This window comes from Sceloporus occidentalis, unplaced genomic scaffold, assembly GCF_023333645.1.
Source record: "Sceloporus occidentalis isolate IW3139 unplaced genomic scaffold, rSceOcc1.0.p SCAF_1, whole genome shotgun sequence".
Taxonomy (NCBI): Eukaryota; Metazoa; Chordata; class Lepidosauria; order Squamata; family Phrynosomatidae; genus Sceloporus; species Sceloporus occidentalis.
In genome coordinates, this window is record NW_028316981.1 from 140,285,376 (window position 1) to 140,300,748 (window position 15,373).

Sequence of the window (15,373 nt, forward strand, 5' to 3'; positions counted from 1 at the left end):
GTTGTCCATTGGTAAATTGAACATTTACAGAGTAACTGGACTCACAAATTAAGAAGGGGTCTACATATCTGATCACTTTATGAAATATGTTTGCAATAGTGTCTTATCACGTTGATTGTCTCATTGTGTAAAGAGTTCCAAAACACTTGTAATTATGGAATTAATTCCTTTCTAGAAACAATAGTGTTTCTAGCTGCATTCACCTAACATTACAAACCAATGTTCTACCACAGGTGTAGGGACAATGCAGACCATGAGCCACAGGTGACCTCCAGGGACCCCAAAAATTCATCGAAAGAATTTTTAGGGGAGCGAAATTGATCCCAAATACCCTCTAGTAGGTGTGGGGGCAAGTTTGTCACATTTTAAAGTCCCAAGATGTTTTAGACACAAGAGAAGGCTTTTTTTTCAACAGGGAGTGACCCAGAGGTCAATTTCCAGCAGCCTTTCTGTTGGAAATATGGTCTGTCCTAGGCCTGGAATGGCCAGGAGAAGGCAAAAAAGTTGGTGAAATTGCCCCCATGTTCCCTTTTTTGCATGAGTACATGCTTTTTTGAAATCCTTCTGGAGGAATGAGGTCCCCAACCTTTTCAAGTTGCCCAACCCAATACACCAGAACTCAGGATTTTCATGGTAAGATAACAAATTGGTGCACACTGAAAGCACATCCCTGTTTCCAACAGGAGCGACTAAACAGTTAATGGTTGTTTTATTGTGCCACCCAATAGGTATCAACTTCCCTCACAAAAAGCCAAAGAAAGAATCCAGAGAGGGAGCAAAGGAGATGAGAATAGCTGCCAGCTGCAAGATGGCATGATAAAACAATCATGGAGCAAAGTTGCATAGTTTAGTTACTCCGCCTGCGAGTGGGAATGATTGAACAGCATGCCACAACAACCTGATCACTCCCAACAAGCCAAAGTTAATTGAGATCTTTGGCTTGTTGTGTCATGGGGCTGCACCATATAGCTAAAAAATAGAAATGTAAGGGCATTTGTGTGTGATAGGATATCATCTTTTTCCCACCGTTGGCTGTCTGCATAGAAGGAAACACTAGCCAGCAGTTCAGAGTGGGTGGGAGGTGGGATTGGTTTGAGGAATAGTCAAATTGGACCCATAACTAGAATGTACAGCTTTGAATACATGGTGATTGTTGGAGTGGCTCCTTACCCTATCATGATAGTAATGAAAATGGAATACATATAAGAATGAATGAAATCTTTCCCCACTTTCCCAGTTCACATTTATTTTATTATTTAATCACACTTTACTGGGAATGGATCGCATGGTGGAGAATATAACATTTTAAAATAATAAATGTAATGTAAGAACCTTAAAATTACAAAATAATTTTCATGCAGCAAAGAACACACAAAGATAAAGCATGCATACTTTAAATACATTGACATAAAACATTTCAATTTGTTATCAAAAAGAAAGAAGATTATCTGCTTTGGGAGGGCATTTCAAATGGCTAACTTGATTTCTTTATTTCCACATGGGCCACATCAAAGAAAAATAAATCAAAATACTCTACATGAAGTATCAGGAGATAGGGAAAGGCCCCAGAAGGACTGCAGACCATCTTAGGTTCCTATACTAACAGTAGAATCAATGACATATGGTGTGATAGACCATTATGACTCATATCCATATGCTGTTAAGATGTTGGAAAATTTAGGAGATAATGAAAAGATTCCTTAGCTTTGTATTTGCATAGAATGTCATAGAAAACCAACTTTTTTTTTTAATATACTTTAAAAATAAAAATACTATCCTTGGTGAGATTAATTTTGCATTTGATGTTGTGGTTAAAACAGAGACTATCTACATAGCAGACATCAGATGACAACTGCATGTCTGGATTGTGAGTCCCTTTGTCAAAAGAAAAGAAAGGAAATGCATTTTTCGTTGTTGATTCATTTTCACCTTGGATTCAGAAAGGTAGTTCCACGACCAAATATATGAAAGCATATCCATGAAAAAAGAGGAAATGAATTAATGCTCTATCAAGTTTATGAGTGGGAAATGCGCATATGAGATTTACCACCTTAGCCTTGTTCCAGAAAAGATTTCCCCTACTGATTTGTCATTTCTTTAGGAATCACATTGTTTTAAGTCTGAGCAGTTAACTCCTAGTGGTGCTGTGAAATCACCATTGAACAAAAATTGCTAATGCGCCATTGCAATAACTAAAAAAAGACCTCAAACAGGTATTTCCAGTGCTTGCAATTAGTAAACAAATAAGTAAACATGGGGTTCCTGTTTGGTTGGCTGGCATGCCACTGTCATGATAGTTTTTGATGACTGAATGTCCTTTGTTCCCCAAACAGCACAGCCCATTCTTTGCTGAACAGCTAACAGCATTTCAGGTATGGCTGACGATGGGAGTAGAAAACCGCAATCCACCAGAACAGCTTCCCATTGTACTGCAGGTGAGTTGTCTTGGCAAGCAATTAGACTGCTGGCTTAGCTGAGGCTGATGAAACATGTGGATGGCAGTATTCTGTGTATATTTATGGGCATGCCTTTGCCTGACTGCCTTGCTCTCTGCCAGATGGTGTTTGAGTAAATAAATTACGTGGACTGTATACAAGACTAATTGGAGCTGATTGTTTGCTAGGCCTTTGCTGATAAAGACACATTACATATAAGCACTATCCCACTGCCCCACCCTGAATGCTCCCCAGATAAACATAAATTGCGGCTGTAGATCATTAGCTGGTGCTACAAATTTTAACTCCTTCATCTCTCTATTTTATATCTATATCAGGAAAGCTCTTTCCTCAAACAGCTAGTATTGGAATGTGTCATACTATCTTATTCCTGATTTGTGGGCTTCTAATGACAGTAAGAACATGTCTATATCTGTTGAGAAATATGTATCAGCTTGTTAGCATTAAACAAATGGATCTTTTTAGTTATACCATTTTTTAAAGACGAGTCAGGGGACTAACTAATTAAAAATATCTCAGACAACATATCTTATAGATTAGTAAATATCTAGTCCAAAGTCAAGGGCAGTTATGAAGATCCTCAAGCGATGAGATATATAATTGTATATCAAAAGAGGATCATCCATGCTGTAGTGAACAGTGAAGAAAGCTGACAGGGGGGGAAGTCAAATACAGTCAGCTCTTCTTATACACAGATTTTTTTATACACAGATTCAGGCATCCACGGTTTGAAAATGTTCAAAAAAAGTATAAATTTCAAATATCAAACCTTGATTTTCCATTTTTTATAAGGGACATCATTTTGTTCTGTCATTATATTTAATGGGGCTTGAGCATCCACGGATTTTGTTATCCACGGGGGATCTTGGAACCAAACCCCAACGTATAACAAGGGTCCACTGTAATTTGAAATGTAGTCCTGGAGGAAAGTTCTGTGGATACCATGCACCATCAAAAGGACAAATCAATGGGTTTGAGAGCAAATCATGGCTTAGCTGGTACTAGATGTCAAAATGGCTAAACAAGCATAATGTAGTTTTGGCATATCATGAAGCAACATGTCTTGCTGGAAAAGATGGCAGTGCTTGTTGAAGTGTAAGGTAGTTGGAAAAGAGGAAGAGCATATTACAAATAGATGGACTCAATAATGAAAGCCACTGCTTTGAATTTGTAAAATGTGAGCAAGGCTTTTAATAACAGAGTCTCTTGAAGGGCTCTCATTCGTAGGGTTGCATAACTCAAAGCCAGCTTATCATCACATAACAGCAGAGCTCAGATTCAGGGACCAAGTGTCAGTTGGGAGAAGTATACAAATATTACAGTTTTCTATTCAGTTTTGCCTAAACAGTCCTGCTGGTAGTCATCTGCAAAAATGAATATTCCCATTTGTTTGAGGATAGAAATATCTATTAGTTATTCAGAGCTATATGTTGATATTTTTTATCAATTTCTAATAATGTGTAATTCTATCTTTGAAAGCAATCCAAAAGTTATTATTTCCTGAACTTCTCAAAGAACAATTGATCATTCTTTTGCCCTCCTGAAGATCATAGGCTCTTCCTGCTAAGAGATATAGAGCTATATTCTTTTACCTGACAAAGGACATTTATTTCCTTCTCTGATAATGGTAAGGACTCTCATTCCCACTTAGATCTACTGTCTTACATCATGGCTGACAGTATCATCAATTTCTGTGAGTCTGGCTCTTCATTTTGTAAAAAGTCTGAAGCCTGGGATATGGTTGGGGGAGGGGTAATAGATCGGTAGTTTGTCTCTGACAAAGCAGAGGAGACAGACAGATTTCTTATCTGACATCAACTCTGTTTAGTGACTTGACACCAGAGGGCTGCACTGATAATTAATTTTGCTGCAGTATTAAGATATCCACCTGCGTTCTTTTACTTTTTAGGGAGAAGTGACTATGCTACTGTAGATAGCAGCTCAGAGAATTCATTAGGGCAGTCAAGTTCATATTTCAGATTTGAATCATCGTGCAGTTAATTAAGTTTGGCAAAGGACATAAACATTTTAGACTCCTGTAGTGCTAACTTTTGTAGTGTTTCTAAATATAAACAAATGACCTAAAAGAGAGGCTTGCTGCTCTCTCCCCCACCCCCACCCCCACCCTTTTTTTTTTTTACATTGGCTGACCCTGGGGACAAGAGACATTTGAGAACCTGGCCAGATATTTTTGCCAAGTCCCAAAAGAACAGTCCTCTTGTAAATGACCTTTTACTGCCTTTAAAAAAAAATCAGACTATTTAGAATTTCTGACTTCCTGGGAAAGACGTGAAAAAATGCAATTTCCAATTTGAAGGGTAGCACACAGAGAGGTGGGGCAGCTTCTCAAGGAAGGAATGCTGCCTGCTTTGGAACATGGCTGAGCAATAGCTTGTTAATGCTTGTTGAGGCATTTGCCTTCCAGACTATATCCGGTGCAGCTCAATAGGATTAGCAGTTGACCTGTGGAGGCGAAATCTAATTGCAGATGCAAAGGAAAGTGTTTTGGTTTATCCACTGCTGCCTTTTAATAATGGTGCTGGCTGCTGTTTGACCTGTGGTATCTTGGAATTTTAATAGAAAATCTCCATGATTTATCTGTTCTGCCTTGAGTAGGAGTTTAGACATTTGCATATATGCAGAACAGTTTTGCTTAAATCCCAGGTCCACTGTTTTCTGTATATTTGCCTCACTGTTTTGAAATAACAGCTTTTCCTTTTATTAGATAAAGATTGAATTTTTCTGGATATCTGTTGAAAAGTTTGTTTTACTTTTGCATCAGAGTCTTGCTCATTTTTAGGGCAATCTTCTGTCATCAGAAACAAAATATTACCCCAATTCATCTGTTTTTAAATAAATAATTATGTATTAGTTTCCAGCACTGAACGTAGCTGCTCATATGCCAAACAATAGTGTCCAATACTTGCTGCTTGTTGCCTTTTGCTTATTTTCCCACACTATTCTAGGTACGTTCCCAACTAGTTTCACATATTCTGTTCTTCAAAAATTGCTCTTACTAAAGTTTATAGTGCCCTTTCGAAGGGCTGGTTGTCTTAGTCTGTCTTCATTCTTTTCATTTTCTCTAGAATGATGCTTTTCCTCTTTGTACCTATTGCTGAAGCCCATACACATCCTGCTAGGCTATCAGAATATCTTCCTTGCAGGTCTTTCATACTGCTTCATTTTCAGTCACCTTGGGCTGCCTATTAACTTGGAACCAGATGCTAATTCACGTGAAGGTTCTTTAAAAGTCAAACATAAAATTGCTAATTATTAAAAGCACAGTTGTTAGAGAAACTAACCAGAATTATCATTCTAGAAATGTTTCTAGATCCAGGGAGAGGCAATGGATCCAGGGAATTGCAGACCCATATGCTAAACGTCTGCCATAAATTAATTGATAGAAAGCTTTATAAAAAGCAGAATTGGATGGAACTTTCCAAAAAATCTTCTGGCCACCTTGCCAGCCTCTCATCCCAAGCCTGCCCCTCTTCAGTCTGGCTTTACCCTCCACTTCTCCCAGGGCCTTCCCCTGTAACTGTTGGTAACCATTTGCCAAAATTATTTTAGCAACCATCTCTTTCATGTCACAAAAGGACTCTGTCACTTTGACCTTCTTATTATCAAGGGCTTGTCAAGCACATGGACAGTCATTCAGGAACATCTGAAGTACTTGGAAAGCATCACCAGTAGCTGGGAAACATTAGGAACATGGAGTAAAGGTCAGCAATGTCCAATTTACAGTCTTCCACTTGTCATGCCCTGCTTCCAGAACATGGACATGGACTCTGACTCAGAGCAGTGAACATGCTGGGACCTGCTGAACCAGAGTAGGAGGAAGTTCCAGAGCAACACATCTCAGAGACAGTCTAGAGTGCAGCCCTTCAGATAGCCCTATCCATTCAGATATCGCTCTCTGGCTTTGCTTCACGAACAAAGATATAGAAGACTACTTACCCTTACCTAACTTGGCTGAGCAGAAACAACAAAGAGAGGTCTTGAGGAAGTCTCAGAGGATTTATAGGAATCAACAATTAATTAAGCAACAGCTGTGTTGAGTTGCTAATCTATAAATTCTCAGCCCTGCCCTCCAGGATTTGTCAGAGATTATCTGACCTATTTGGCTCCCCATGTTGTTCTTGAATTCTGTGCTTGACCTGGATTCTGGATGCTGTCCACCTGATCTAGATATTCCTCTGTTTGGAACTTAAGGCTTGTATTTACTAAAGTAAGGTAAGTGCTGAACTGTAACTAGGCTTGTTCATTAGCTGCTGGCTGTGTAGCAATCAGCTTTTGGCTGGTTGCCTAGACTGTGTTTGGGACACCATTCTTCTTTCCCTTCTGAAATTTAAAAAAGAACTTGGAAAAGTTACCTTTTGGGATACAACCCTCAGAATTGCTCACCCAGTATGATCAGTGGAATTCTGGGAGTTGTAGTCTAACTTCTTAGCTGTCACTTCTTCACTGATTTGAAATGATGATCAATGGGGGGAAAAAATAAAGAGAAGCAAACGTATAAAAGGATTGAAAACAGAGCTTCCAGCAAAGGGACTGTTATAGCTAGGCATGTATAGAGTCACACGAATGGACCACTAATTCACTGGGGGAGTCCATCATTTTCTGGCTGTGTGGACATGTTAGGAAGGATGTAGAATGCTGAAATTTCTGTTGCTATCTGGGGAAACCTGTGATTTCAATTTGATCAGCTCCAAAGGAAATAATAGATGGGTTAAAAGTGAACGGGTGGACAGCTCCTGTTTCCATGAAAATACCCCCTTGGTGTAAGAAGTTAGAATATAGATAGATGGATGGATGTGTAGGTGGCAATAGGAGAACATGAGAGTGGGATAGTGAATAGTGTCAACGTAGATGTATGAATATATGTGAATGGGGAGGCAGAGTCTATACATGGAAGTGTGTGACTGATGGCTGCCAGCAGGTAGATAACTTTTTCCTTGCCTACTGCTGGCATGAAACCCCTAGAAGGTTAACTCTAAGGAAATCTGGCTTTGAAGAAAATAAGCCCAGCCCTAATATAAAAGCGCATATGTTAGACATGTGTTGGTGAGAAATATTGCTTTTGCAAAGCAACACTTGCCTATTAGCCTCTTAGAATTCATTCAGAGTTATCAAGGGTAAATAATTATCTCCTTGGATTTTCAAGGAGCCCCTCACCAAAGACTTAGAAAGGAGTAGGCAGCTACATCCTCTCACAGAGTAATACATGGTTAAAAACAAACAGAAGGTGGGGAATAGGAAAGTGTTACCTAAATTGCAGGAGGTCCTAAGAGGGCACCCACAAACTGTATTCAATAGGGAAATTAATTTATCTCAATAGGATGCAGCAAGAGAGCTTCTGTAATGTAAAACTGAGATCTTAAGCCTTTATATACCAGTTCCAAACCCAGAGAACTCCAGAAGTAGGTTCCAAATTAGTTTAATATAAATAATAATAATAATAAATATTTATAGCCCGCCCAATCACAAGGAATCCAGGCGGGTTACAGCAATAAAAATACATAGAGAATACAATAAAGTTCAAAATTAATCCCTTACCAACCCCGCCATCCCAATACTAAAATTACAGTTAAATAATCAGCATTTTAAAAACAAAAAATGCAATAGTATTAAATTTAAGAGAAGAATTGCTGGACAGAGTGATGTAGGTCACAGTAAACGGGGAGAGGAACTTGGTAGGGAAGGCCTGCTGGAAGAGATCGTCTTAAGAGCCTTCTTAAAGGCTGTAAGAATAGAAATATGGCAGATCGCCTTCAGCAGGTAATTCCATAGCTTCGGAGCAGCAGAGGAGAAGGCCCTCTGGGTAATTGAGATTAGTCTAGATTTCTTCGGCTGAAGTAGATTCTTCCCTGAGGACCTTAGCGTGCGGGATGGATAGTATGGAAGAAGGCGTTCCCTTAAGTATTTTGGACCCAAGCCATGTAGAGCTTTAAAGGTAATCACTTACACCTTGTACCTTGCCTGAAAACTGATTGGCAGCCAGTGAAGGGATTTCAAAACCAGTGTTATGTGATCATTACGAGAAGTACCTGTAATTGACCTGGCTGCCATATTTTGTACAAGTTGAAGTTTCCGAACTTGGCACGAGGGTAGCCCCATGTAGAGCGCATTACAGAAGCCCAATTGAGAGGTTACTAGTGTTTGTACAACTGTTTCAATGTCTCCCGGTTCCAGGAATGGGCGCAGCTGGCATATCAGCCGAAGTTGATAACAAGTGCTCCTGACTGTTGCATCCTCCTGAGCTGTCAGGTGAAGCGACGAGTCAAGGAGCACCCCCAAGCTGCAGACAGAGTATGTTTATTAAAGGGGCAATCAACACACACTAAGCTCTCTCTCTCTCTCTCTCTCTCACACACACACATACACACACACACACACACACACACTACGAACTAGGATACTGTATTTTCCAGCTTATAAGGCGACGGGGGGGGGTATAAGACGACCCCCCAAGTCTCCTGCCGGCAGCATCCCTGGATGCCCCTGAGGGGGTCTTGCACCGGCTGGAGGGGGCCTCTCTAGAGGCCTGAGAGAGGATCCTCGGCGGCTGGGCTGTCGCTGCCATTTTTTTTCAAAAGGCGGTGGGGAAGCAGCTCCAGAGCCGTCCGGGCCAAGGAAAAGAGCCGGCCCCTTACTCCTCCGTGCCGCCGCTGCTGCTTGCAGGGATCCTCCGATCCTCCAGCGGCTTCAGAAGTCCTCCACAGAAGCCGCCGCCACCCAGGATCCTCCACTTCTCCAGCGGCTTCCACAGAGGACTTCTGAAGCCTCTGGAGGATGGGAGAATCCCTGGTGGCGGTGCGGAGGAGTAAGGGGCTGGCTCTTTTCCTTGGCCCGGTCAGCTCTGGAGCCGCTTCCTCGCCGCCTTTTGAAAAAAAAATGGTGGCAAGAGCCCAGCTGCCGAGGATCCTCTCTCAGGCCTCTAGAGAGGCCCCCTCCAGCCGGCGCAAGTGCCGCCTGGCTGGAAGAGGACCCAGCAAGTACCCCAGAGACAGGGAGGTGGCTATGCCATTTGCCTGTCTCTGGGGTATAATTCTGGCTCATAAGGCAGACCTAAAAAGTCGCCTTATATGCTGAAAAATACAGTATATAAAAAGGTGGTAGTGGATAGCAATTTAAAGGATTGAATTGGGCAATGCTTACCAGTTCCAGAGGCCAGGCTCCAATCTGGGAAAAAGCTGGGAGTTCAATGTGACCCAGCATGCTTGCTGTGAGGCACAGACAGCAGAACTGAGGGGGGCTTGAATCTGACAGTTTCTTCCTGATTGCAACTGGACTGAGTTGCTTTTGTTCAGGCGCATGTATTTATAGCAAGAAATGGATCCTGGGGCAGGGTTTCAGGAGTTAAAGGACTTCCCCAGGGGAGAAGAATGGAATGAGATATGCAAGAATGACTAGGAAATTGGCATGAATGCCCTCAAGAAAGAGTTTTATTCCCAGAAGGAAACTCCCTTTGTCTGTAGTATGCAACACATTTCCAGGTCCAGGTCTCACCATCACACTCCTTAGTGAAGGAATTATGCTGATTTCAATCCTGAGCGATCTCATCCTGGCTAAGTGCCTTTGGCTTCTCCCATGCTGATATGTTATGGCTAGTTTCTTGTGCTGGAGAGCACGCTTTTGGTTACCTGCCTAAAACATCCCTTTTTGATACCAATTTGATATCAAGAGTCAAAGAGGGGTGACTGAGGGCTGGATCCTGGGGTAACAAATGGGCAGATCATTTTCTTAATGGGAGGGGGAGAAAAAAGTGTAGTTCCCTGAGAATTTCTGTTGGGAACTAGTATGCTTAAAAATGAGTTACAATCAGGGTGTGTATGTGTGTGTTCAGAAATGACCTGAAGGCACACAGCAACAACAAAATTGTGTGTATACATTTCCTACACATAACATACATTGTAATAAGACAATGATAGCAAGTGTATATGCAAACATATAATCACCAACATTATCCTGATTTCAACTCTTTCTCTCTATCTCTCTATATAAAATATCTCACAATCAAAGTTAAATGTCAAGAACCATACTATCTCTTTAGTTATTGTTGATACAGTGCACGTGAGATGGTTAGAATACTTTGTTATCCTCAAAGTCCAGTGCATTTAATCAACAGCCGTTGACATGTTCTTAGAGCAGGGATAAGCAACTGCAGAGTATAGAGGCCAGTTTTTAGCCCCATAGTCCCCCATCACACTCCACATTGGTGCACTAAGGGCTCCAAAATCCCCCCAAAAAAATTCTGGGTCATTTTTTTTCCTTTGCTCCCCAGACCCCAAAATGGCTGAAAACAGTAAAATACAAAGGTTTCACTCCCCCAGCCCTCATATACCTTAAAAATCTGCCTAACTCCTAGTTTGGGGCTGGATAGTTGGGATGCAATTGGAGGGAGGGGGTAGGAGGGAGATACTGATGTATTTTTTAAAATGCCTGCTTGAAGGAAAGGGGGAGGGGTGATCTTTTGTGTTGATACTGGAAAATGACTTTTAAAATTATTAACCTCTGCTTTTCCTACTCCATTATTACTATCACTGTATACACAGGCGCACACACATGCAAATCAATCCTATTTCACTTTGGAATGGCGCAGGTGGCATCATCCCGGGCTCAATGTCATCAACAACAAAAGGGAGGGAGCTGAGTACAGCTAGCCAAAATCCAGCCTCTCAGGTCCCATTTTTGAGTTGATCTCAAAAATGTGACCCAAATGGCTGAATTTTATTCTGTAAGATGTACATGAGAGCAGTAAGAGCCAAGCAAGCCAGAAAGTGTGAATCTTGTGTTTTTCTGTCCCCCCTCAACTCCACCCCACATTGGTATTTTCTTCATCCTAGCAAATGATCAAGAGAAAGCAGCTATGTATCTCCCCTTTAAAAAATACTATTTCTATCTATCTACCCCCAAAATAAGACGATACTCATTAATTTCCCAAGGAATATAGTGTGTGTGTGTGTGTGTGTGTGTGTGTGTGTGTGTGTGTGTGTGTTACATGTATTTATTCTTGTAAAGATAAGTTTATGTATTGTTAGGTTAAAAAAGTATTATCTATTATAGATCATTTTGCACAGGTTTTATTTTTTTTAAAAAAACAAACAAACCACAAACACATACACAATGATTATTGTAGAAGTGGAGAAAATACAGTGAGATAAGTAAAAAGATCAAATGGTTTGAGCAGCTTCATAATAAAGCTTTATGGATCCAGAATTCTTTTAATTTATGAAGAGGGTTATTTCACACCAAATGGGAGGAATTGTATGAATTGGTTGTTGAAAACAAGTGCTAAATTCAGTGCATTTTCAATCTAATCCAGTAATCTGATTTTAAATGCTTTGTTCTTCTATTTCACTTGTGTCTGGCCTCTGTCCACCTCCTTTGTTCCTTGTCCTGTGTCCACACATTCCCAGCTCCCCCTTACTTACTATTTCACAGCCACAAGGTTTCCCCCCCCCCGCGCCCCACCTCTTCCTGTACTATCTGTTTGTTAGTCCTTGGACTCCCCCTTGGACAAGGATGATGTAATTTATTTTTTGAACAGCTCATATTATACAGGTGCTCAGTAAACACTGTATGTGACATTCTGTTTTCGACAACCTCTCATTTTATCTCAGTTCCCTGTGTTTGTTTTCTGTCTTACCACTGCACTATCACATGTCAAGTTACGTTGTTCTTTAGTGTCCCAGAACATAGGCAAACAACCAGATAGGTTTATTGTCTAAATTTACTCTCTTTTAGACTACATCTGTACAATAATAGCTATTAGCTCAATATACTTTTGAGGCATGATGGTAAAGCTTTGTAATACTATTTTAATTTAATTCAAAATGGAATTTCTGAGCCTTCAGGCTTTTAAGTACAAAATGAGATAGAACTGCATGGTACAAAAATAGAGGACATAAAAATATCAATAGAAAATCAGGTGGAAGAACATTACATTGTTAAGAGATTACAGATTAAACACTGTTGTTGAAACTCCTAATTCTGTTAAAACAATGAAATGAGAAACAGGACACAAACTCATGCCCAGCTAAATTTAAAGCTCTAGAACTACTAGTCCATTAGCATAGTTAGAAATGACCTTAATGAGTTTGCATTAAATTTCTACTTTCACCGACACCCCTTTCATTCTAAGTTGTTACCATTCATGAAAGCAAAGGCTAATTATTGCTTCCAAGTCCTTTTGAGTAGCTTTCTGCTGTTCATTATAAAATAGGCTGGAAATGTAATTTTCACCTGAGTATCTCTGCCTCCCTCTCTCTCACATTCATTTACTCACCCACCCACACTGCTTCGGCCTTTTCTTTCTTCAGGTCTAAGCAGGGTCCCATCTATGCACAATGTCTATGTACTGTAATTGAGAAACATAGGATATTAGAGACTAATCCCTTCGAATCAGGGGTGACCCCTTCCTTCATTTGAACATACTAAGGTACCAGTTTCTTGAGAAAAAATTAAAATAAAATAAATCCAGAATAATTGCAGTGTATGTTTTGTCCTCAAAATGTGGTAGTCATTATCAATGGCATCACTAGTTTTGTTATTGCTCAGTGCAATAACTCATAGTGTCTCACACACACACCTTGATCTCCTGCCATACTAAACCATTCAGAATCCTTAGTAATTTTTTTGTATTAATGTTACTTATAAATGATAATTCCAATATATTACTGAATATAATTTTAATAGTTGTGACATAAACAACTAGCAAAATAAAAATTATATCTTTAAATTACAATATCATACGTACAGTTTAAAGGCATTTACATATACATAGTTTCATGTCACTGAAGTAAACTTTAGTAAAATGTGATGTTATTTTTTTTTTAAAAAAATTAAATATAAATTTAAAAACTGGGACCTGGCCTTTCTCTTCCTACTAAGCCTCACCCCACTCACAGCATCTCTTCAGCATTTTAAAGGGACACAGGTGAATACCACAGCTTGTTTCTACCCAAAGGCAGATGTTTGATGAGCAGTGGTGTCACACACACCCCTTAGGGTGTCACCTAGTGCAGTCCGTTCCCCACCTGCCACCTCCCTAGTGACCCCACTGGTCATTATGATGATAGAAAGCTATAGGACCAATAACAGGAGAATAAATGTGAGTCGCAATGTTGATTCTTTGTAGTATGATCTTGAGATTTCTAGTGAAATGTCAGTAGGGCACCTGCACTACCAGTTTGAGAAGAGGAATGAATAGAAAAAGCTAGTTCAGAGTTAACAGTGTTGGCTGCTACCTGCTGCTTACCGAGCTGTTTATTTTCAGACTGTAACACCTTTGAGCATTCATCTCTGTGGTCCAGCCACCACTATTATTCTCCAGAAGAGGTGGTGCTAATGTGGGTATGAGACTTAAGGGAAGAGGAAATAGACCATGCTGGCATGGATAATAAAGCTGGAATCGCTAGTTTGCCTTTCATGTCACAACAGCAAATATGCCAGCAAATGAGTTATTTGTGGGTTAGGGGCTCAGACTTCTGATTCGCCCCCCCCCCCCCATGCACTTCTGCATTCTATCTGGTTTGTGGCCATGAGCAAAACACATCATGTAATCCAGCACTTTGTTTACAACTCTGGGCAGTCAAAAGCTTGTGGAAGGCCTTCAGCAAGTCTTGTGGGAACAGCAAAATCTGGTTTTCAGTTCCTCAGCATGTGACATTTAGAGAGAAATAACACTAAAGAAATAAACATGTGCACATTTTGCATGGATGTGTGCATCTTTCCCTAAGGCTTCATCTCTACAATATGTAAACATTTTCAGGAAACTCTTCAATATGCTAAAGTTATATAATAGTTGGCCATATAAGTCATATCATGTATGATGCATGTAACCTGCAATAGCTGTCTCCTGATATATCTGCTCTCCATATAGATTATGTTGTTTTACTTTGATTGCAACACTGATAGTGAAAAGTTGGTGCTTGTACATAACCTCCCTACACCCACCCCATCTGTCTTGTTAAGTGTGACACAAAGTTTGAAAAGGACTGTGATCTTTACAATACCGGTTTTCTCTCTTGTTTTCTGCAGGTGCTGTTGAGTCAAGTGCATCGGCTGCGAGCTCTTGATTTACTGGGGAGATTTTTGGATCTGGGTCCCTGGGCTGTTAGCTTGGTGGGTACATATTACAGCAGTCTTTTTAGAAGAGAAGGTGTGTTTTCTATGCAGTCTGCATGTATAAGTGATGAACTGTCACCAATTGGATGGCTGTGAGGTCAACATAAATCATTCTGCTAAAGTTCAGCAGGCTATAGAAGCTGATGACAATCCTTTTTGTGTGTAGTTCACATTAGCTGAAGATAGTAGTGCCCCTCCTTGTTTGGTTTATTCAATTCCATCTGAGGCTGAGCACAGTGATAACAAGAGAGGGGATGTGACTGTGCAGACAGCATCTTGTGAGCATGCTGGGTTTATTAAACAGGCTGCCTCAGTAAAAGGAGAATGAGAAAAATTGGATGATCTTCCCAGCTGTTGTAAATTTTCTCCACATTTGACATATGGGCTACTTGGATCTTAAGAAAGAAGGTCTTGGATTTAAAAATTTCAGGATTTTAAACTATATATGCCTGGATACACAAAGCCACTGATGGTACACTATATGTAAAAATGAACCAATAAAAGTTAGAAGAAGCAAAAACAGAGGGAACATGATGTTTATTAAAAATAATGTCACTTTTAGTGAAAAGATAGATGACTGGGCATTTGCAGTTTATCTGCTTGTAAGAACAAGTGGTTCCAAATTAGAACAATGCATGAAAGTTCCAATTCCAAATAATGTATCATGAGTACATTGTATACTGAGCAAAAATTCATACTAAATTAAGCTTTGGTTTTAGCAAGCCAGATGAATTGGGAATTCTAGGTGACATCCAGGACTAAAATTGACCTAAGAAAAATTACATAGG

The 15,373-nt window shown here is 40.1% G+C and overlaps 1 protein-coding gene across 3 annotated transcripts in view; it reads left to right on the forward strand.

Moving 5' to 3' along the window:
* Positions 1 to 15,373, forward strand: part of RPTOR (regulatory associated protein of MTOR complex 1) — a 539,367-nt gene that overhangs the window by 334,115 nt on the left and 189,879 nt on the right. For all 3 annotated transcript variants that reach the window (XM_089539327.1, XM_089539336.1, XM_089539347.1), the window contains exons 11-12: positions 2,334 to 2,435; positions 14,499 to 14,582. In XM_089539327.1, the coding sequence (XP_089395453.1) occupies positions 2,334 to 2,435; positions 14,499 to 14,582 (186 nt within the window). The remainder of the gene's footprint in view (positions 1 to 2,333; positions 2,436 to 14,498; positions 14,583 to 15,373) is intronic.